Here is a 25,326-nt window from a genome sequence, read left to right on the forward strand (position 1 = left end):
CTAATCAATATAACATTACGATCATGCATGTGAGCATTAATCAGAGTACTATTAGAAAACTGGGTTTACATAAATAAAAATCGATCGAGAAAGGTAAGGTGGAAATACGGATTAACAACAATAGGTTGCGTTTCTTTAGTCGGGCTTACCAATGTGGAATCATGGTCAACTATGATATTAGCACTGCTCTAATAATAGATCTTATCCTAGAATGGTAGATTTGTCGTGATGTAACTGCCTAATCTATAAGATTCTACGTGGAAGCCACATTATTATCTACACCACCTCATCGCATCGTAACAACCATTAATATATGATGAAGAACACACTTAGGCTGGAGATAGAACAATATATTTAATATGAATAAAAGATATGGGGCGACATTCATTCAATTCATTGTTCCCGCTTTCTTCATCGTTGGGTTTTTCTCCTCATTAAATGTCGAACATCTATTTTCCCAAGTGTCTCCCCTCCAGCTTTGAGGATTGTGTGAGTAGGGCTCAATGCCACTACAAACTTACTCCAAGCAATGTATGAAACTGCCATATCGGAAGAAGATTGAATTATGGGTAACTTCTAGGAACTATTTATAGACTGTTATTATATATATGTTCTTATTGTATAAATGTTAAGTAACTAGATTGTATATATTTATATTCCTTTTATCATAAGCTTTTGTTCGACCTATTGACTACTATCATGTGATTTACTGTTCATCAGTTATTCCCAATTTATTGGTCACATTCTCTCAAAATCACGGCCACGTTTTGGCTCAATCCTGTATGATTGTTATTTCCATTTCATAGTATGAAGTGGTTTAACTAGCTTGTTTATAAACTAATTATATCCGAAATATATGATTTCAACAATGAAAGCTGATATTGGTGTTCCGAACTCAACAGGTGGGGCTAGACGAGAGGGACCAATAAGGAGTCTGGGCTTCTCATACCGGTCAATACGTCATTGCTTTGGCACAGTGATAAGATCGTATAAGTTGTGTTCTGATTGCCAATCTTATCATGTGCAAATGGGCAGGCCACAAGTCATAACAAAAACCTTCCTCTTGAGTAACACAATAATTAAAGGAAGCAAGTGAGAAGTAAAGTTAGACAAGGACCATGCAGAAGATGTTGAACTAAGTGTTAAAGTTAGTTCTTCTTACTCAGTCAGCGATATTTATGAGGACTTAATGGGAGTGAAACCTACCTCAATATACCATCGCTAATTTACTTCCCATACTAATTACTACATTATATTCAAGTTTCTTTCACCTGTCTTCGGGTAAAATAGGTTAACAATTAACGTTCTGAGTAGCTAACAAAACGACTTATTGTAGCTCACTTACTTTAACGGTTATTGAGAATTCTGAACGATAGAGGGCTTAAATATTGTCTTACAAATAGTCTATATGACATCGGGACTAATCAACACATCTACGAAACTCCAAGCTTTATTCCCTCATCAGATCGAAAGGTCAGAAAAGAAATTTAAACCATCCGGTTAAAAATTTTATTACATTCCAATCGGAAGTAAGTCAAACTGACTGACTTTATTCAAACACAATTATTATTCCCTTCATCACTCGGCACAGGAAAATAAGAAATATGCTTCCCAAGTAAAATAAGGAAGCGAGCTACCCTGAACCCGTATCGAGATGCTTTTATCTTGATAGCCACCGGATGGTTGACAGTTCTGCTAAGCTCCATACCTTTGTCTGCTACAAATTGACATCCCAAGTGAATACCAAAACATGAGATACTTAAATGATTGTTCAGTAAACCTAGTGTCTAAAAACAGTAATCAAAAAATTTAACCGGAGTAAGACTATAGATCATGGAGATCGAAGTACATTTTAAAAGAGCTTTTCAAGGGATCAAAACCGATTCAGCAGAAAACTCAAATAGAGACTTTCTTTCAAACAGATAGCTTGAGTTCGGTTTGGGTTTGCAACTGTTAATACAAAAGTTGTAGGGTCTAATCATCAGATAAGGAAAAAAATTGACTGCAGTTGAGTAATGTGAAATTCATTTGTGCACAACCTACGTTTGTTCGTAAGTATATTGAAAGATGTCAACTAACTCCTCTTTATTCGTTAGAAGGAGGCCCACTACTGACATTCAGTATGACAGTCGTATGCTGGAAAGATTATCCCGCTCTACTCGTCTCGGATTCACTTGCACCCTAGTTTAGGGGACGTCAACGTTCCTAAAGTCAAGTTCATGGCACATACGTATATTGGAGATGAAAACCACTGGGGCTCGGTTCTTCAACGTCATTGAGGATCTGGGATCATTCAAAAATGTGAAGTCGGCAATTCGTTGGAGAAACTGTCAGACGCAGTCGCGCTTAGACTGGGTATTTAAAAACGAAGTTTGACGGAAGAACTTTCCATATAGTCTCCAGCAGTTTCATTCGTCCCCGTTAAGAGTACGGAATCATAGTATTTCCTCCTTCACTCCAAAAGGATAAGGACACTCTAGAGCGCATCGAACGGCCAGCCACCAAATCATTTCGGGGACTCAAATTCAAGCCTTATAAAGAGCGCCGCCATTCACTAAACCTTTACTCATTAGAGTACGGACGTCTTAGTGGTGACCTTCTAATGGCTTACACTATCCTCAACACTTATGGACATCCCCTAAAACACCTACTTAAGTTTAGCTCCAACGTAAGCCTAAGGAGTAACACCCAGAAACTGGAGACACAACACAGCAGAACGGACTGTAGACGTGACTTCTACTCCTTAAGAGTTTTCAAATGCTGGAATTCGGATGAGCTAGTCCAAGCGACTTCCCAGGAGTCCTTTAAGAGGAAACAACCTATTCTTAGGTTTACTAAATTATTTCCCCTTTATTATCGTTAATATACCTAGGCTCCTGCCTGAAGGTGTTGGTGTTCTACTATTACTAGACACAAAAGCTCGTTAAGCGACAGTTTCTTCTATTCCGTCCACAACCATTTGAACAATTGTTTAAATATAGTAATTTGTGAGTTCCTATGCTACCAACATGAAACTTGTTTGTGTGCCGTTTGGTTATTGTTTCCTCATAACATCTGAAGCTTTATATCATACCACCGAGATATAACGTTTGTAGGTTTGAATGTTTTTCAAAACTTCTGAATATATTTGATAAACCTCACAAAATAAAAGAAAAAATTCATTTTCTTGACTTAACTTCCATGATTGCTTGGTTTTCTACTGTTTCTATTCCACTTGAATAAAAGACATGTCTATTGGTTTTTGTTTCTTGAAAGCAAGTGAGGCAAAGCGTTAAATAATGACCAAAATGCCTTCATTTCGCTGATATTCTGTACATGGATACTTATTCGTATCTATAGTTACCTAACCCAGTTTCAGTTTCAGTTTGGGAAGGACAGGAGGCTCGATGGCCTATGTTAGTCCTGGCAGTGGTGGTCTCTCAGTTGATCCAACTTTCTTTTGAAAGAGTCGACGGATGGAGCCTCAACCACGTGCTGAGGTAGTGAATTCCACTCGTTGATGATTCGATGGGAAAGTCGATAGTCAGCTGACAAGTAATTTGTTCTCGGCTTATGAACTTTTTTGGAGTGTCCTCGTAAATTCTCTGTTTTGGAAGACAAGAAAAATGAGGGCATGTTAGATGCAAATTTATCACTAAGCAATTTGTAGACTGTAATCAAGTCGCCTCTAGTTCTGCGATATGACAACGGGAAAAGGTTCAGCTTGGCCAGTCGAGATTCATACGGAAGCTTCGCTATTGCGGGAACCAGCTTAGTCGCCGTTCTCTGAACCTTTTCCAGAAGCTCACTGTCTTTTTTAAAGCAGGGGCTAGCCGCCTGTATGCAGTACTCAAGTTTAGGACGAACGAACACTGTATACAAAGTCAAAAACGTCTTAGTGTCGACATGACTAAAAGCCCTACGTATTGACCATAACGTTCTAAAACTTTTGGCGGCTATTGCACGGCAGTGTGCAGTAGTCTTTAAGTCTTGACTAACGATAACTCCTAAGTCATCATATGTCTGGACGACAGGTAGCTCAGTGTTATTCATCGTGTATGTATCTGTGCCTTGATGACCGATATGCATCACAACACACTTGGAAGTATTTATCGGCAACTGCCATGTTTGAGACCATTCAGATAACTTCTTCAGGTCATTTTAAAGTTCTAAGCTATCACTCTTACATCGTATCGTTCTCCATATTTTGACATCGTCAGCATATAGCAAGACCGATGATGATAGGAGACAAGGAAGGTCATTTACATACAAGAGGAATAGCACTGGCCCCAAAACTGTACCCTGGGGCACTCCACTAAGCACAGTTTCCCAGCTAGATAACTTTGAGTTCACCCTTACTCTTTGTTGACGCCCAACTAAGAAGTCTTTTATGCACATCAATAAATTACCTCCAATCCCGATATGTCTTAACTTATATAACAGCCGGTTATGCGGAACTTTATCAAAAGCTTTACTGAAATCAATGAAGGCGACGTCTACAGGTAGCTTTTGGTCCTTAAGAGCACACCAGCTTTCACGAGCCACTAATAAGTTAGTGAGACAAGAATAACCTATTCTGAAGCCATGCTGCTTCTCCGAGAGGATCCGGTTTTTATCGAGATACTTAAACAGCTCCTTCCGAATAATCTTTTCTAAGATTTTAACAACCACACTAGTTAGGCTAACGGGGCGGTAGTTCTCAGGTTTGTGTTTCGTGCCTGTTTTGAAGACAGGACTTACTATGGCGTTTTTCCAATCTTTCGGTAAGCGACCCTGCGTAACGGATAGGTTAAAGCATGTACTTAAAGGGTTCGCAACGAAGTTAGATAATTCCTTCAGTAGCCTAGGATGTAATTCATCGGGCCCCGTGGATTTACCTATGTCAACCTTATTTAGCAGACCAAAGACATCGAGTTCTTTAATGGTCACGTTATCCAGTGTATGTATGGGGGGATCTGTATACGCTGACGAGAAGGGCGCTTCTATGGTATACACGTTGCTAAAGTAGTTCGAGAACGCTTGAGCCTTACCAAAGTCGTCCTCCACTAATGATGAAGCAGTACTGTCTCCCCATAGAGCAGGAATATTTCCTTTTCTCCTTGTCCTTTGGTTTATATAGGAATACAAGCGTTTAGGACATTCTATCGATTCCTTAACAAGTTTTTCTTCGTACAATTTTCTAGACTTACGGAGGGTCGAGGCACAAGTGTTCCGAGCCTTTCGATACTGAGATTTTGACTCATCAGTCCCCAGTAACCTAAATCTATCCCACGTTTTCCTTTTCTTACGGAGAAGGATACGGACCTCCCTACTGAACCATGGTGGTGAGTTTTTCGGCCCCTTTGGTATAGTCAAAGGGATGTGAGGTGTGGTAACTTTTAAGTATGATTTTCGAAATGCGTCCCAGGCCGTTTCAATGGAGGACTCTGGGTCTATTGTCCAATCTATTAACGATGCTGAGTGCATGATGTCTGGTATGTTTGCTTTCCGGACGTTAGGTCTGGACTGGACTGACGCGTCCTCATGACTGGCAGTTATATGGAAGTCGAAAGTTAAAACTGCGTGGTCACTTTTACCTAAGGGTGGCATATGGTGGAGGTTCGCAACATCATCCTCATAGTGAGTCAGTATAAGATCTAATAAGGATGACTCAGTGTCCGGGTCGTACCTAGTCGCTTCTTTCACATGTTGCACTAGGGCACATGTGATAACCGCATCAACTAGTTCCTGGTCGAAGGAATTTTCTGACGATTCAGTTCGCAGATTTTCCCAGTCTACCATAGGTGCATTAAAGTCCCCTAGGATTAGACATCGACCACTTTGGGACCAAGTATTGAGACTGCTTAACAGGATCTCATTTGCCTCACAGCTTGGACTGCGATAGACCAAACCAATCAGCAGCTCTTGTCCCTTGCATTTTAAGCGAAGACTAACTAATTCACACGTCCCACTCTCATGGGATACACTATCGATAATGGTAAATGGGATAGCATTCCTAATGAATAGAGCTACTCCCCCTCCTTTGCGCTTTTGTGTTCTGTCGGCCCTTACTAACGTAAAGCCCTCGAAATCAAGTTCTATACTATCTATAGCCTGTGTCAGCCAGGTTTCTGTTACTGCGATTATATCTGGCTTTATAGAGTCAATCTGTACACCTAGTTCCGATCGCTTATTAAGTAAGCTTCGTGCATTGGTGTAACAGATCCGAAGCCTGTTTAAGTGCCTTCGTGCTTCACCCAGAGTGGCTTCGGCATCATTCTCTGTCGAAGTCTTACAACCCGAAAATTTACAATTTTCAGGTCCTTTTCGCCAGCGTCTAACCTAAGTTGTAGTTCTTTCTCGGCTTCCCGTCTTTTAACACGGTCTGCCAACGGTAGGTCCTTTCGGATAAAGACTCCTGAACCCTTTAATTTGTGTCCATTTTGTAAAATTAGGTCACGTTCGTTTGAAGAGCCGAATACTACTTTAAGCAGTCTGGAATGATTTGGTTTCGAGTCCGTTAGACTCCCTAGTCTATACACCTTTAGCAAGGTGACCCCAGTCATATTTTGAGGCATGAGTTGATTAAGCAGCTGCCTAATCAGTACAATGTCATGCTCAAAACGAGCTTTAGGTTCAGAGCTATCGCTCTCCTTAATTCTATGAAAAATAGCTGTTCTGTCGCTATGATCAGCTTTCGATTTTTCAACCACTTTTACGGGGGCAGGTTTCCCTTTTATATCAATACTTTTCTTCCTTACAACCTTTACCCATTCGTCAACGCTGCTGGTAGAAGCAATAGCAGTTGAGTCAAACCTAGTGTTGGGTTTTGGGGGGTTGTCGACGACCTGAGGGGTCGTGTTATGTTTGCCATTTGAAACCGATCGAGCCTTGCGATTGCGGCTTTTAGGTGTTTCCTGTTGGATCCCATCTGGGAGACGGGGAACAGACGACCCTACTTTTCTTGAGCTTTTTTTTAAGGCAGGCCCCTTTGGAGACTGCTTTTCCTTCTTTGACGGGCGTGAGTCATCTATCACCGGACTCACCTTAGTTTCCTTCACATTGGTTTGCGTGTCGACAGATCGAGTGCTGTTTGACGCGTTCCGACTATGCTTGTTGAAACACTTCTTTGCAGCATCAACCAGTGAGATGGCCTCGGTTAACAAGCTGTTTGCATCCGAGCAGCACTGTTGACAAAGCCACACACAACCCTTCTTACTGAACCGTTTGAAAGCAGCAGGCGTTAAGTTCGTGCAAACTTCGTGGTACCAGCCTTTGCACTCGTCGCACTGCATGCCGCTTTCAACAGGATAACGACAACCCGGACGTTGGCAACTGCTTTTTTTACACTGTCCGGTCATTTAGGAGGGGTTTTTTCAATATGCGATGATACCCAGAAACAAAAAAATTATCAATGACCAAAAAAGTGAAGAGCTGTAGATTGCTAGGACCAAAAGTACTAACAGATACAGTTGAAAAAGAGGTACTAAAGAGTACCAACGACAAAACAGTAAAAACGATACTTTAGTCAAATACTTTAACTGAAATAAATTCAATTAAAGTGAAAAACAGTAGTCTTGATACGTAATAAACGATCAAAACAATGAAATTTACTCAGCGAGGAAAAATACCACTGTCCTTTTTAAATAGCGCACTTAAAAATGTCTGATAAAGGGGTGTGCTTTATTTATAAATCCGAAGACTATGTAAGTAATTGATCGACCCATACGTCAGAGCTTTCAAAACTGAAGACTGACTGAAAACAGATTGGATGAGATTTTTCTTAATATTTGGAAATGGAATAGAAATTCTGGTTTTAGATTTCTTGAATTCATCGACATGGTGGCATTTAATATTGATTTAAGTTTAACTTTAAAACCCTTCAATAGAGACAGCGATAGTTCAGGACGATGTGCGCTGGAAAGTCCATGAACTCGATTCAACAGGTTATCTATGATTCAACCTTATCACATACAAACCCAACGATTGGGTAACAAAGCCACAGTCACTTGGTCAAATAGAAGAAAAGATTAAGCTTCTGATATGTTGTTTACGGAGCAGTGTAGATCAGTCCGCCTTGGATCTCACCGCAATACTGCTTGGGGCCTTAATCCACCTCAAAGTCAATGAAGCCTATCATATGTTGCCTAATATGTCTAAAGATCCATACATTTTCGCTAAACCACAGACGTTTTCCATTTTTGTTTTGAAAAGCTATTCACCAATGCACTAAAACTTCACTGCTTTGCGATAACTTGGTAATAATGGAATCATTTAAATCCTGTCAGTCTATCTAATAATAAAAACCTCGAGACATCCAACATTACATAGTTTGCAGTTTAGTCTCGTTTTGTTTTTTTTTTTTTGTTTGTGTATGAAAAGTTTGTGTTTTTCATGTTTTGAAAACGTATCATTCTTAATTTCATCTGAGCTTCTCAAAATTTATCTCTTTGTCTTATAGACTTATCATTTGAAACTGAATTTTCCGTCTTGTAAAATGGCTTTGGATACCTATTTAGTGTATCCATCGTCATTACCGTGGGTATTTCTTCATAAAATATCAGCAGTATCTTATTTATAAACATAAGAGTTTGGTACCATTCATGACCATCATTCAAGAAAATGATCATAAAATATAACACATATCTAATTGCTGCCACAAAAACCTCATCGCAGTATGATTTAGCACTTACCTTTTAATACTAAACTCGGTGCTACAGTGTGGTTTAGTTAGGGTTTTCCCAACATGCATTGTTGTAATTCACCAGTTCAGATGCAAAAGTAGTACTCACATAAAAAGTTACTTGAAACAGTTAGTGATGACTTGTACCTTACTTTAAGTTACATTTGAAAGATTTTTCTGTATACTGGAAACAATTTACCAAAGTTTTCGTAAATTCATAACAGCTTTATACTTTTTAAATTATATGGTTAAAAAGACTACCAAACATTTACATAGTTTTCACGTTTACCTTCAACTAAACATTAAAAGTAAGTTTCAAGCTTCCATCACCAGATTTTATATCCTTCCTGACAGATGTCTGGGGACAATAAAGCAAGCAACTAATGATCTTGGAAACGGTAAGCAGCTTCATTTTGGTCAAAATAATTTGTGTTCTGTGCATCCTGTCTGTTGTTTTTGTTTATCGAGTCAGATCAAATACGTTAATGACTATGTTTTTTTTAAACTGGAGATCAAAGCAACGATTTTGTATTTGCGACCTAGCATGACATCTTGCAATCTTTACCTGTCTCTGTTGAAGATTCTGCGTCTCAAATATATCGTATGTGATATAGAATCAATTTTAAATTCACACATCGATATGAAGTGGTTTTCTCTCAAACAACTTAACGCAGTTTCATTGTATTAATTGAGTTACCGTGATTATGCATTTGACTTCAATTTCTCAGTTTAATACAATTCCGCAACTAATGATCATTCGGTAACCAATTTATGATTTGAATGAACCCTGGTGCAATTCAATCCTTTTCAGGCCTCTTTCAGGATAAACTTGTTAACAAACGGAAACTTCTCACTCTAGTAAATAGGCGGGGAAGTAAGGGATAGAAATAATCGCACTCATTATATTCAAGTCGGAGTTCTGAATAACTAGTTCAGCGCACAACTGTATCTGTTTGAGAAAAATCTCGAAGGTTATTTTGAAGAACACTGACGAATTGCATTTGAAATAATGCTGATAAATGATACCTAAAGTAAAACAATATATCTTATGTTTTTACAACTTGTTACAGGTTTTACAGAGAAAAATGCATATGAGGCTGTTTGCTCATTCATATCTTCAGATTTTCTTTAGTTTAGTAAATTTCTGCTTGTTGTTACTTTTAGCTATTTGTCTTACATAATGAGTTGAATCAGCCAGTTTGAAAAAATATTAGAAACTGACTCATTCAATAAACAATGTTTGAACCGTGTTATAATACTCCTGGAAGAATTCCAAGTCCACAATATACCCAACACGTTCCTCCAATCCTATTTCGTAAACGTACTGAAAAAATTGATTGGAAACGCTTAGGTGAGTCTTTGTCCTGCTAAAATCACATTTGTATGCATTCTTTAGGTGACATAATACTCGAAAGTGAAATTCAAGTTCTCTTGACCCAGAGCCTAGTTGTATTTAATTAACAAGTTATTTTATTACTTGTAGTTTTGGTATCTTTTTCTTCATATTTGATCAGTAAAAATGGGTGAAATTGTTTAATAAGCTCTATAAAATAATCAAGTAAATTGCTTCTGGGCTTTTACTAATTATCATTGCCTCTGAATGTTGAAACATTTTTTCGTGAACCTCAGTTACATTTTTCTCTTTGTGTTCTATCCACAGCGTCGATTGATGTAAACCGTATAACAAAAGATGTAGATATTGAAAGCCTACAAGAAATATTATCGTCTGTCACATTCTGTGATATAACTAACGAAATAGTAAGTTCTGTACAAACGATCTTTTGGATAAACAACAAGCAATAATTTACTGATTGGTCCGAATCTATCAAAATATTTCTACAATTTAGTCGAACAGTTAGGGACTATGTTATTTTCGTTCAACATTCATTACATACAATTATCTTGCTGTAGATCGGACATTTTAGCTACAGTTGATTCCCAACGTAACCTTGAAGTGACAAAAGAACCAGAGAATAGAAACTTCATTTCATTCCGACATGACCCAAAATTTCTAGTGGCCGATTGAGATTATCGTGTGGACCCCAACCAGGTAGTCTGCACCTACCACCACAGCTCAATGCAATAGTCATTGACTTCATGGACTAATGTTACTTTTTGATTCGGCTGCCCTTAACTTCATTCAGCCTACTACAGCGGAAATTGTACATCATGGTAGGTGGTAGTTGGTCATAAGTAACAAGTTTCTCAGCCTACTCAGTTGATGAAGATTCACAACTGCATCGACTAGTTTACTATACTTTGTTATCACCCTACTCCTAGCGTCAATATTTTTCATTCAGTTGTCCTACGATGACCGAGAAATGCTTCGAGAAAATTCATCCTCAAGAAATTACGCCTCAGAAATTTCCCCTACTTTTGAAACCAATGTTTCACATCTGTATAGTAATAACGAACACATAGTATACTTGTTCTTTCACTTGCTAACAGACATATCGCCTATCCCATGGGTGACGCGATTTGGCGAATTCCAAGTGAGCTTTCTGAATTCATGATAAAATTATGTTAGATACTGACTCATCAGGATGAATGAAACCTTCAGTTTAGTTAAGGTGATAATTTGTTACAAAAAGTGTCTGTTCATCATCTTACCGAGGCGGTATCGAATCAACTAGGCTGTTGGTCAACGTCTTGATCTACTGTACAAAATATTTAATATTAACGTTATATCCAAAATTACATAAAACTGAAATGATTTTAAAGTTTAACAGAGTGGTTATGTCGCAATGACTTATTGTTCAAAATTGATCGTTCGCTAAAATTAATCTTAAATTCACTTAGACACTGATAATGGGCACATACAGCTAGTCAGTGGGTTGTTTTTTCCCGAGAAACATACTAATAAATTAGTGGACGTGAATAGTCATTGCCGTTAATATAAATTTAATTTACGTAAATAAAAATCAAATTCATCTGCTCCATTCGAAACAACTCCGTAAGTAGTTTTAATCAATTCTTCATTATTTATTAGTATAGGGTTATGGAGATTGTTGAGCTATAAGTGAGATCATGGATTGATCAATGTTAGACCGCCATTGTAGACCTGCAATATCGTGGATTGGCTGAAATTAGACACTAACGCTGAACTGTGGATGCGTACTGCTGAGGAGTCCATAATAGGGCGAAACGGCCATCCAGTGCTTCTAGGTCTTCAATAATGGTCTAATATTGATCGATTTATGAGCTCAATTACTCATTATTCGATAACTCATTATTTACTTGTCAATTTTATGGCACTACACGTACTACTTAAGTTTGTATATAAGTAGTATGTTTTATTATTTAATCATCCTTGTAACCGTATATATTTTTTATTATTTACTAGATGAAAATTATCTTATTTTATTTTTTTTCCAAACAGGATACACGTTATGTGGATAATAACTTGATAAAACTATTTCAACTTGCTCAACTTTTAGTTGAATATTTATTGGTAAGCAGTAGATTTACGAATACTAAGTCAGTTGTGTATTCAGATTCGACATCTTTAATATTATTAATTCAGAAGGAATTTCCTCATATTCACGCATAAACAAGCACTGAAGAACACAATTCCTAATTCAAGAGTCTTCTTTTTCTAAATATCTTTTAGTGTTTAAATAATACTTTAAAAAACATGAGGTCCAGTGAAGGGATCTCTTTTCAGCGAATTTGGTATCAAACTATACTATCGAATATATTTTTTTCCACAGTTTACTTCACAAGTCGATCTAAGCTAGACCACCAGTGGAAGCGTGGAATAACTGGATGTTGGCTTCGTCCCACGATCACGCATGTGGGACTCGAACCGAGGACCTTCTCTCATGCGTGAACGCTTAACCTCTAGACCACTGAGCCGGCATCCAACGGTATTAATGTCTAACTCCAATCTATCCATGATCTTACAAAACCCTTCATCCATTGCTTGAGATGGATAACTGTTTCACACTATACATGGATTGGATTCCATTGATCACGGCTTCTCAGTAGAACTCCAGGAAATCTATCTCGATGCTAGTCACTAGTGAGCACATGACTATTATCAGTATGGGGATTTGTGGAGATTGTAGTATTTCCACACTTAAATTCATAAGTCGACCTAAGCTAGGAATTTTTTCAAGTATTTATCCAGTAAGGACCTATGAACAAAGAATGAGTATGATAATGTAATATAAAGATTACAATATAAGATGATGTAATATTAATGATAACACTAAAAGATTGTGTGTGTGCAAATAAAAAGCCTTATAAAATTAATAAGTTAACAACGTAACTTGAATGGAGTAAGATAAACGTTTGAATAAACGAAATGAGAGGGAAATATTTTCAAATACGAAATAAAATAATAATAGTTTGAGGTTATGGTAAAGATAAGGTTTAGATGCACTTCATTTGTACGCAGTTTTGGCTTCATTTCTTAGATGGCAAGAGCTGTTGTTTTAAGGAGTTAGATATGAAGAAATCTAGGTAGATTTGAACGATTTGTATAAACAACCTTAAAATTAACCTGTGGATTAGCGGAGTGATTAGAAATTTCATGCAATTGGTTCCCTTTATGAATTTAAATAAAGCAAGAACAAATATTGGTGCAGAATAGTATGAATTCATATTATTTCGAGGTTTCTCGTCAGCTGCTTACAAACCAAAAATGTGGTAGAATTTTTACATTGAGATAGAGTGAGAACAGTTGACACAGATGAGTGTAAATAACTGGGTTACAATAATAACTAATATATATTATATATATATATATATATATATATATATATATATATATACTAGAACAGGTCAGAGGTCAAAAGGAATTAATTCGGGTTGGGAGGTGTAATAATGGAATTAAATAATCATAAGATAGGTTACGTAATAATAATTAAATAGAATTTGAAAAGTTAAGATAATTTAAGAGGATCAGGTGGTGGGAATGTGTGAATAATAATGTGGTTTAGGAATTATATAATAGGGGAGGAGTATAAATATTTTTAAATAAATAAATAAAGGGTTACCAGGGTAGTGATAAGTTAATTAAAGTCTCTTTTTGAATGCATAAGTCAGGTTTAAGTTTTTTGATCATAATGGCTTCAGCAAAACGGAGGGTGGTCGTACTTCTTTGTCTATTGATAGTTTTGAAAGCATGCGGAATGTCGATGGTGTGCCCAGTGTCAAGTAGATGTCGAGCTATTGCGCTGTTGAAAGCCTTAGTCCCTCGATTAGATGTTCAAGAATGGAGCTTCTAATTGCTTGATAATAAATTCGTTTAAAAGAGGTCTCTTTGCTGAACTTCTTATTTTTTTAATATTTAAATAGGAATTATAAATCTATTTGAAAAATATGTACATTTGACATTTATCCTAATGATCACACTAAATTTAGAACATTAGTGATGCTTAATGCGTGACTGTGATGAATATCTGAAGGTAGTTATTATTTTGAATTTCAACTTTTGAAAGCTAGATAACCACACGTGAAATACATCATATTCTATCAAGATTGCAGTAAATCATCGACTGTAGGAAACGTTTCTATTCAGTTTAACCGATGTTCGTTATACAAAGTATTTTTAGTTAACCATTTCATTATCTTCCTGTTAATCTTAGAGAGAAATCTCCCACTATTGTTTACATTTGATCGAATAGTTTTATAGTATTTGGGTGCCGAGTTAATCTGAGACATTAAGGAAGAATAATGCATTTACAAAATCTCAGAAAATGAATTTAAAGTTAATTCAACATTTTGCCCTGATAATATTTGATAATTTTGATGTTTGAAAAAGCTTGGACCAGATTGCCAGTCGAAACGTTGAATTTACCTCAACGTCATTCGCTGAAAGTTTTACCAATATATTCTTCCTCTTTAATGTCTACTGATATTTGATAATAGGAAATGCGCAATTATTACAACCCTAATTCAAGGTTATATTTTATCTTGTAGCATACTTTATCTTGCCTACTCCGAAAAATACATAGTCCTTATAAAAGAGCTACAATGACAAATACATATCGTATTCACTATTCCATTGATTCTCATATAATTTACAAGATATCTTTCGTTAACATTTTTCATAATCCCATTAATTGTTAGATCACTCTAATTATCTGTAAATCTTCAATCTGATTAATCTATATTAAATATTCCTCAAGGAAAATAAGGTTATATTGATTTATACTAAATCAACTTAACTTATTACATAATAGGTTGTAAGATTTTCTTCAAGTTTTGTTAATTCATTAACCATCATAAATAATTCTACTTTATTCCAGTAAATATTAAGGAGTAAATCTGTTGTCATTTCTATTTCTTTTTGATATACTTTATTAACATCCATTATTTTCCAAATAAGTTTTTCGGTGATATTCTGTTTAGACTATGTCCTTTCATATATACTTTGTATCTTTTTGTTATTTAGTACTCTCAAGATTATTTGACAACGACAATTGATTCACTTAAAGAAGAAAATAATGAACTTCACAAGGTAATTTATTCTGTTATCAAGAATAAGGGTTTGTAATTCCTCATTATCAATATTTAGTATTGCAATTAAACAATTTACGTTGTTATATGTTTACCTTAAGTGATACTGTTACTACATTTACTATTCTGGGATCTGATCAGACAATTTCTTCTTTCTGCTGAGATATGGGAATTTGAACCGATTTATATGCGTGTCAGGTTTTACGTTGCGACTAACTAACTGCCTTAAGTGAATGACATGGATATAGCCTTTTAGTCATGAATTATAGTATATCTAGTATATGACCACCAGTGGAATCAAAGAAGTTCAAGTGTCAACAAGTTAACCATTGATATATTAATTCCAGAAGCGAAATGTACTGGATTTGTCTCTCAGTTTTAATATTAACACCAAGATCCAGGGAGATTCAGTTGATAAGTCCCAAATAAGACAAAATCCACATAATTGATTCCACTGCTAACCATATACCAAATAAACTGAAATTTTGTTTTGCTATTTTACAGATTAATGCTACAACTAGCTCAAGGTTTCCTCTATCAGTGATGTTGAAATACTGAATTTCTTTTCATTGATTTATACAATCAGGCATCAAAAGTAAACCTTATAGATAGTGAAATAACATTCTTATTTATAAATCATCATATAGAATGTAATCTATAGCTCATCTGATAGTAATCTTTATTTGGGTGGATTTGAGTTCAAAATGTAATTATCATGCCACTTCATATTTGTCAGCTGAATCATATATCTCGACTATTGATTCGAAGTTAATTTAAACTTCCGATTTTAGTTGTCTTATCGTTTATTTCAAAAAAGATTTACATTTTCAGCAAGGATAGATAGTGTCTAGTAGTGGAATCTAGGACGCGCCTCTCGTCCTATTCGGGACTCGTCAGCTGGATTTACCTGCATCTCAGAGTTAATGTTTCGAACACCATCGCGTTATCCACTTAGCTACTGAGCCCTGATAGCCTATTGCTTGTGCAATGGGGTGAAGTTTAAATTCATTTTGTCTAGTTTGGTTGAATCTTTTGATTGATGTGAACACCAACTGTGGGATGCAGGTACATCCAATTGACCAGTTCTAGATAGGACAAAACACGCGCTCAGGATTCCACTGCTAGCCACCATCCATCTTTGCTTATAATATATGTGAATTAAGGCAATGTCATGGCAATAGACACAGTATGTACATACGCCGATAAGAGAGTGATTATTTGCAGTTCTGAACATCAATGGGAAGATTCAAGTAAACAATACCAAGTGGAATTGCATTTTCATCTTATTATTAACTATTAAATCTAATTATGTCGTTAAAAACCTTTAATTTGAGATTTAATACTTATTTTATGAAATAAGGAAACAGATTTATGATTCATTTTGAAGTAGAATTATTAAAAATGAATAAAATAAATTCCCTACTGATCACCGCTTTTTAGTTATATTGAACATTTTGATCTTACTGAGAAGTTGCCTCAGATGACGGTGCAAAACAAACCTTTTCTTCAAAAAAACCTCCATGATTTACAATAAAACAATATCAGAATGGAGTTTGTGGAGATTGTTGTGATTTTAATAGTTGAATTGATGAGTCGATTTAAACTAGATCACCATTGAAAACCTGGAAGTACTGGACAACCGTTTCGTTCTAGTATGGGACTCCTAAGCAGTGCGCATCCAAAATCCTGCACGCGGGACTCGAACCAAGGATCTTCGGTCTCACACGTGAACGCTTAACCTCTATACCACTGAGCCAGCATCCAATAGTGTTAGTGTCTAACCTCAATTTATTTATGACCTTGCATAACCCTTCATCCATTGTCTGAGGTCGATAACCGTCTCACACCCGACACGGATGAACTCCTCTAGTCACGTCTTCTCAGAAGAACTTCAGGAAACCTATCTTGAAAACAGTCACTGGTGAGCACATGGATTTCTTATAGTTCTAGTGAGAAAACGTGACCAGTGGAGTCCATTCCGATTCAAGTTTAATATTAACACCAGTGCTGCCGGGTTTTCAATGGTAGTCTAGCTTAACTAATGAATTCAACTATTAAAATAAAATAATACTCATCGAGTAGTAACGTTACACAATTATACAATGACTCACTAATTATAAAATAACATTGAGTAGTTGAAAAAAGAGAATTATACTCATCAAAGTGATAGTTCGAAAAACCAAGCAGTTGCTTCGTTGTATATTTATTTGCTCTATCTATTCTTTTTTTGCCAAATGTCAAAATGGGAATTTTCACCATATTAAAAAACATTTCATAAATTACTGTCAAATTTCTTCATCGGTATTTATTTTAGAATTGTGATAAATTAAAACACCAACTTCAAGAGAAAACAAATCGTCTTACAGCAACTCGTCGAGAATGTCATCGTCGACGTTTATTACTTATGGCTCAACAACAACTTATGGATTCTGGTCCACAATCATTACACAAATGTATCTACTGTCCTAAAGCTTTTGTAAATGCATCATTTCTAGCTACACATATTCATCGTCGACATCCAGAAACAGAGACTACGGATAGAAATACTCCAGTTTATGCAACACAACCATGTTTAATAACTAACAACACACCTTATCCACAAGTACAACAATCACAACAAATATATCAACAGTCTGATGATCACTATACAACGAATAATAATAACATGGTAAGTTTGAGAATTTGTCAAGTGTATTTTCAAAAAAGAAGATGTGTTCACTTTGATCCTGGATAATTTCTCTAAGCATAGCTGTAAAAACTAAATTACATTTTTATTGATATGTACTAATCACTTTGAAATCTTAGCTTACAGCATATATATGACTATAAAAGTCATTAAAGTCAAATGTAAATTAGTCTTAATATTTTTTTCAAAAACATGAATCTGTTCTGATGAAATGTCTATGAATAGATGTTTTTGGAAATTTTTAAAGTTTTATTTGTTTTCAAGTACCTAAATGATAGCTCAGAAAGATAGGGAACGTTTGACAAAGAAGTCACCAAGCTTAAAGAGCACAAATGAAAGCTGAGGTATGAATTGATTCCCTACATTCATTCCTTTTTTTTATACTTATTTTTACTGTTTCAGTACATTGTTAACATTTAATTTTCTTATATGAAATAGTGGAGATTATATATGGCTCAAGATGAGGATATTGACCGTGTTATGGTTTCTGAACCGGATAGTTTTGTTATAAAACTTTCATCGTTTTTCTGAACAACATTATCAACACGCACTTTAAAAGAGAAGTGACCTATTAGAATTTCTCCTCAACTGGCTAACAGCTTGTTAATGGATTTAACAGTCAATATGGAAAAGAAACAACAACTGTAAGGTTAGAGTTCAGGTTAATAGAGAAAATAACCAAACCAAGCATACGAAAAACGACCACATAGTTATGAATAACAACTAAACAAATCCCTGGTCAACAGAACAAGTCGTCAGTCAATCGTGAAGAAATCCTAATTAGTCACATCTATTTAAAGTACATACTGATGATTTTGTTTAGACCAATAACGAAGGCTCTAACAACCAAACCATCCATCTTATAAACCACAATATCAACAAATTTTCTTATATTTTTCACCGAAAATCTTTTTTAATTGGTTTTTTTTCAGAGGTCATCTTTAGAACATGATGTGAGAGAATTGCTAAACCAATTGAAATTGAATCCTCCAAATCTACCAAATAAACATCAGTCACCAACTAGATCGATTGGTTTTGATGGTGAACAAAATAAAAACAATGCAGATTGGCATACACAATTAATGGAAGAGCATAGAGTATGCAGAATCATTACTATTGTTTAATATTTCTTTTGCTGTGTATTGGTTATATTTTTTAAATAATGTTAGAAACATACACTAGTCGATCTCCTGGTAATCGTTAGGATTGATTAAATTCTATCAATCAAATTGTACTACATTCAATAAATTACAAATGAGTTGACATTATGCTATAATAAGTTTTAATTTCAATCGTCTGGAGAGATAATCGGTAGATCTACCACTACGGGATTTGAATCGACAACTGCATCTCTATGTTAATGTGGTATGACAACTCGAACTGATGTACGTACGTACGAAGTTCTACGTTGTTACTGACTGACTGATAATCGGTAGATAGCTTTGTATCAATGTTTTGTGCTAGTTGACACTTGCCACTAACATGAATCTGTCCTGTTAAGTGAACTGATTTTTGATCACATATTACATATCACACCATCATCATCATCATCATTACAATTGTCATCGTAATGAAAACAGTAATAGTAATCTCATTTTCATAAAGTCGACAATTGTTGAACATAGTTAATACAAATATTTGTAGAATACAAATACTAGTAATAATTTAATATAATTTGACAATTGTTCTGTTGATTTATTTCATCATAATTTCTGAAGTTTAAAACACCAATACTCAACAACAACAACAACACCAAAAATACAATCACTGAGGTAGTTATCTTTACAAATCATTATTGAATTATGGTAACCGAATAAGATTCATCAAAGTATTTAGTATTATTACATAAAATATTTTTGTACACTTTTTTCCTAGCGTGATATGGAATTAATGAGAAAAAGATTTGAGAAAGAACTTCACAATCTTCAAATTCAATATCATCAAACACAAGAAGAATTAAGTAAATTAAAATCCAGACCATGTGAGTTCAGCAGTATATAAATGATCATCGAAAATTTATTTTTTGTATTGCATTGATTGACGAGTTTTGATAGAGATTAATTTCATTGGTTGATAGTATTTTTCATAGATTGAATTTATTTGAAACAACATTGAAAACCATGTAGCATTGTAGTATGAGACTACTAAGTAGTGTGCTCTTATAATCCTATCTGAAATTCTAGTAAGAAGTTATCACTGGTAGAATTCATGTTGGAAGTGAGATTTTTTCCTCCACTGATTTCAACTAGTTGATTGTCGCGCCATATGTTGAATCAACTGAAGCTAAAAATACTCACCAGTAAATTCTAACTCAATTGTTCAATTAATAAACACTCTACGATAGCCAAAGGTTTTGGGTTACGCAGGACAATACAAAAATCTTTTAACGCTGGAGAACTGCGATTAATGTTTCCTACGCGCCCAATGGTGACACCGAGGCTAAAAGATGAATTACCTAGAATGACCACCTCATTTTGTATTTATCAGTTCGGCTGCTCTTGTGGAGCGAGTTATATTGGTCGAAGTTCTAGGAATTTACATTTTCGTGCTCGTGAACACCTCCCAGCGTCGCTAAACAAAGGTTTGATGAAGAAAGTGAACAGCTCGATATTGGCCCATTTAGTACAAACTGGTCATAGCGCCAGTATAAACCAGTATTCTTCAAGTATTTATAAGGTCAGTAATTTTTTCTCAAAGCTTGTCAGACTTAAAGTCCTTGAAACGGCTGAAGCAGTAGCCATCCGGATGAAGAAACCGGAGCTATGCGTACAGAAGAAATATCTTCAACCACTCCTCCTCCCCTGACCAACATCAAGTCCAATTAATCAATAGTAATCTTAGCTATTGAATGACCTAATTTGACTACGACCTTCCGTAGTCATTACTATTGGTTAAACATCATTATTAATCGCCCCTATACATGATTCATTTACTTCGCATTTATCCCTCCTTATTACATCTTACTAATTTTGCACACAATATAGCCTCCCACTAAACATTTGACCGAATTGTAATTGCACTATTACTTCTCTCACCCTATCTGACCCATCTTTATTCCGTTCATGGATCTTAAATTTCACTTAACATATACGCAGATTCAAGTTAGCATTCCATCTGAGTCATATCAACATTAACAATTTTATTGTATTTTGTTTAACAATCCTAAATTCACATACTTTAAACCATGTACATTGCCCTTAACCTGGCCATTTTTCGGATTATTAATTGGGATATATAATTGTAGAACCTGAAGAGAATTTATGGAAAAGAATATTCTTCGTCCAAATATTAGTCTTTTAATATGATGGGAATCTTTAAACGATTAAAGTTTTCTATGATGAAAATACCATTCCATGATGGTACGGATGTGTTATGTGTGGCGCACTCAGTCATGATGGAAGAAAATAATAACATAGCTGAAGGCGTACCTTTAACTAATTTTGTAATAAAAATTATTCGAAAATATCTACAACTGAATGACTAAACAAATGAAAACATAACCGTAATTACTGACTACGATACACTTAGATGATTTGACAGCATGGAGTTTATCCCTAGGGTTTATTAACGTCAACTAGTATTAAATGATGCCATATGTACTATGAAAGATGTCTGCTTCTCTTTCAATAGTCCCTGTCATGTACATATTTTCATGCTATATGCTTCATTTCCATACATAACATAAAATTGATTTACATTTATTCATTTCTAAATGAATATCTTCTCTAATACAATCGTCAGGTTAGTTACACAACAACCTTTGTAATAGTATTTTATTGTTTTCTTTCGAAAAAACGTTGAGTAATAGCTTTTACAATAATGTATATGCATCGATAGGATTGGTTTTATTGTTTCCTACTTGGATACAAAATATTAGCTTTTTTTCTAAATAATTAAACAGTTCAGTAATTCAAGATTATTTTGATTAATGGAAGTTGATGTGGAATGAGTTTAAATACTATATTTTATTGGGAACATTTATTCTGATGAATAATCTTAGCGTTATTCGGTTTAATAGTCAACATACTCTACTCGGCCAGTAATAAATTTCAGGTTAGAACCCAACTCCATCTTACTTGGTTTAATCAACTGGAAATCTTTAATATAAAACCACTTACTAAACTTATACTTAAGGTGAATTAATTCACAATTCTCTTCAACTTTGTTTCATTGTCCCAATACTTTTATTGTTATTTTCAGCTATTTCTAATTTAGGCGAATTAGAAAATGATATGTCTGGAGTAAGTTTTTAATACTACATTTTGTTATAATATGATGCATTTGTTAAAAGAAATCTATTAAATCATTAAAAAAAATAACTGAGAATAGCTGGACGAAGAAAATTCTTTTTTAAGTGATTTCATTTTCTTGAGCTGTACAATAGTATTTACAAGTGATTTTCGTATGTAAAATAGTCTGTAATAAGATAAAGGAGTGTTACACTATTAGACAAAATTGTCGTAATACTTCAACTTTCTGAAGTACTTTTCACTTATTACGTAATCGTTTTCATCGTCACCATTGTCTTATAAACTATTTTGATTGGTTTAATAATTCCGTATATGCATATTAATATTGTTGGATATTAGAGTAAAGCCTGATGAGGATCTAATCGACAACAATATTGTTCGCTTATATATGTTGTTCTAAATTTACAATATGGGAGTATTTCACATTTTGATTACACAATTACTCATAACGTTGCCATATTTAAGCATGTTTGTAGAGAGTTCTAAAAGATCAAGGTCATGTGAAACTATAAACACACTATTTTCTGTACCTAATTAACCTTAGACTAATGCTCTTACTCAGACATTGCGCTTGTTCTCTGTTGTTCGAATAAAAGTGTAAAAGTAGTTTGTAGTTATACAAAGTGTCTTGGAAAATCAGTAGTAAGCGCTCTAGTAACAGACCTATCGTAAATTAAATTAATATTTAACAGAACGTATATGTATTTCCAATAAGACTTGTAAGTTCTGTTTATTCCCCTGAATTAATTAGAAATTTCTACTTTTATTTGTTAATCGTTACTCTAAAACTATGACAGAATTGATTCAGTTTATCATAAATATGTTGTTTATAAACAATTGAACAGTTATTCTCTCTTTTTTTGGAATTAATGATTATTATCAAATATTTAATAATGAACGTTTTATTATATAAACTTAATTAAAACACTGAATTTTCCACCTTCTAAAGCGATTGACTCTCTCTCTTTCTCTGTCTAAAAATGGTCATGAACACGATTATCTATGTAAGTAAAGATGGATGGTGGCTAGTAGTAGAAGTCAAGACACGCGTTCCATGCTTTTGGGGACTCGTCAGTTGATGTATCAAAATCCCAGAGTTGATGTTCACTCTGGGACTCTCTATATGATAAAAACAGAATATATGTATAATATTATTTTGATATGTTATAGATTCTGACGAAAAATAGAGAAATTAAAGGAAGAGATAAGATTATCGTTAGAAAGTTCATTTGTCTGTCGTTTATTAATTCTCATGTATCGTTATTATTTTTTGGCATAGACTTGATCATATACATAGAAAATAACTAAAGTCAATTATTTTTATTAATGAAAATGAATAATCTAAAGATTTATTTAGTTCTTTATAACAGTCATTTCATACAACTGTATGTATAAGCGCAGTTATAGATAAAGTTTTCCAAGAGATATTCACAATAATGTTACACTACTGATTGTTTGAAAGTAATCAGATTTCTTACCTAAATTACAGTTGTAATGGCTAACTTCAGTATTATGTTAAATAACGATTTTATTCGTCACATATACATGAGCTATATAATTATGCTTTACCGACTGATTTTAATGTATTTCATGTAATAATCATATGGTCTAAAATACTACTTACAAAAGCTTATAAATATATAATATATGGTTATGGGAACATCAGTCACGGTCATTACTTGTGTTAAAATTCAGTTCTATTCTCTAGTAAACAAAATACAAATATGTTTAAATGTTATGTGATTTCTTTTATTAACATTTCCTTTCAATATCTCTCTTCGTTTCATTTGTTTTCCAATGTAGTTTGCTTGCAGTATTTTGTATTGAATGTCAGTACTGGGACTCCTTTTTTCTGAACATAATTCTACAGTTATAATTGTTTATTTAGACGTTGTCTATAACACTCGATATTTTACAATATTTTCAAAAAAAACCGATTTCTTAATATCATTTTTGTTTTATTTATTAGCCTGTATTTCGACCAGATCGAGCAAAATCAGCTAATACAACACTAAGGCAGTCGACTAAAAATTATAATGTTGAGCAAGGTGAAACAAGTTCCCGTCATAGTTTACCCATTGATGATGATAAACAGTCAAATACTCATGTCTCAATTATTTCCGGACCAACAACAAGATTCTTAAGACCACCTTATTCATTGAAACCACAATTTAGTGATACAATAAATCATGATGATAAAGATGAATCGGAAGCACAACAAGTTTCTCGGGCAATGGGACGTGTATTAACTGCTTCAGGGGGTACAAGTAAGTAATTCTTAAATTACTAAATTATAATTTGTCGGCAAACATTTAAGAAAGGTATAAATTCTTTCTTTAACTATCTCTCAATTATAGTTCTACTAAGAATGGATTGATTTCATGAATATAGATTGAAAAAAATTAAACTTAAGTTTATCATTGTGTTTTGTAATTCAAAACTTGGAATATTAAGTTCTGTTATTTGAAGAATCATAGATAATTTTTTTAAAAATTGCTGTTAGTTATTCACGAGCTCCCTCATTACAATCGATTCTATTTGAACCGCCAAATGTCCTGGTACGACCGAGAGTGGGGAGAGTCCGTTCTCCCACATGGTCACTGTCAGAGAAGTCCTACTCACTGCGTCTGACGTGTTGATGACGAAGTTGAGAGGACGGAAAGCGAATACCTGGCACTTTAACCGGGTTGGTGGATATGGAGGACCCACCTAGGGGAGTTGGAAAATCTTGATTCCAAACCAACGGTGCACACGGGCTCTAAGATCCTGAGGGGAAAAATGGTGTATGAACCTATTATTGGTCACCGGCTACCATGTAACTGCATCTCCTAACGTTGCTCCACCACCTTGTGGAATACACTTTTGAGTCAAAGGTTCGGAGTGTGGCTCACTAAGAAAATCACTTGTTTTGCTGTGGGCGACCGGGCAGTATTTCAGCCCTCACACGAATCGAATGATTTATGTGGCGCATATATATTTTGTACTTCATTGTACCAGTATTTGTATTTATATAAGTAAAACAGGGATGAACATTACTTTATTGTATATTGAAGTTGAAAATCTTAAATTATTTTATTGATTCAATTATAAAATGGTTCATCATTAACCGACAATTGTTTTTAATATTCTTTGAAATTCAATTAACAATTACATATTTGAGCGAAGAAATCTCTTTTCAATTAGTTTTTCATCATGGCTCTACACTAATATATATACGTTTTACAATAATAATATAATACTCATCGAGTGGATACGTTACGTAATAATTACATAATGACATTTAA

At 34.7% G+C, this 25,326-nt stretch overlaps 1 protein-coding gene across 1 annotated transcript in view; it reads left to right on the plus strand.

Moving 5' to 3' along the window:
• Positions 1–2,953: 2,953 nt before the first annotated feature.
• Positions 2,954–25,326, plus strand: part of DZIP1 (Zinc finger protein dzip1) — a 32,368-nt gene continuing 9,995 nt past the window's right edge. The window contains exons 1-10 of the mRNA XM_051212479.1: positions 2,954–3,091; positions 9,806–9,992; positions 10,302–10,399; positions 12,021–12,092; positions 15,042–15,107; positions 17,421–17,774; positions 18,725–18,889; positions 19,668–19,773; positions 21,993–22,033; positions 24,012–24,309. Coding sequence (XP_051072664.1) covers positions 9,878–9,992; positions 10,302–10,399; positions 12,021–12,092; positions 15,042–15,107; positions 17,421–17,774; positions 18,725–18,889; positions 19,668–19,773; positions 21,993–22,033; positions 24,012–24,309 — 1,315 coding nt within the window. The 5' untranslated portion in view covers positions 2,954–3,091; positions 9,806–9,877. The remainder of the gene's footprint in view (positions 3,092–9,805; positions 9,993–10,301; positions 10,400–12,020; positions 12,093–15,041; positions 15,108–17,420; positions 17,775–18,724; positions 18,890–19,667; positions 19,774–21,992; positions 22,034–24,011; positions 24,310–25,326) is intronic.

Source organism: Schistosoma haematobium, chromosome ZW (genome assembly GCF_000699445.3).
Source record: "Schistosoma haematobium chromosome ZW, whole genome shotgun sequence".
In the NCBI taxonomy this organism is placed as follows: Eukaryota; Metazoa; Platyhelminthes; class Trematoda; order Strigeidida; family Schistosomatidae; genus Schistosoma; species Schistosoma haematobium.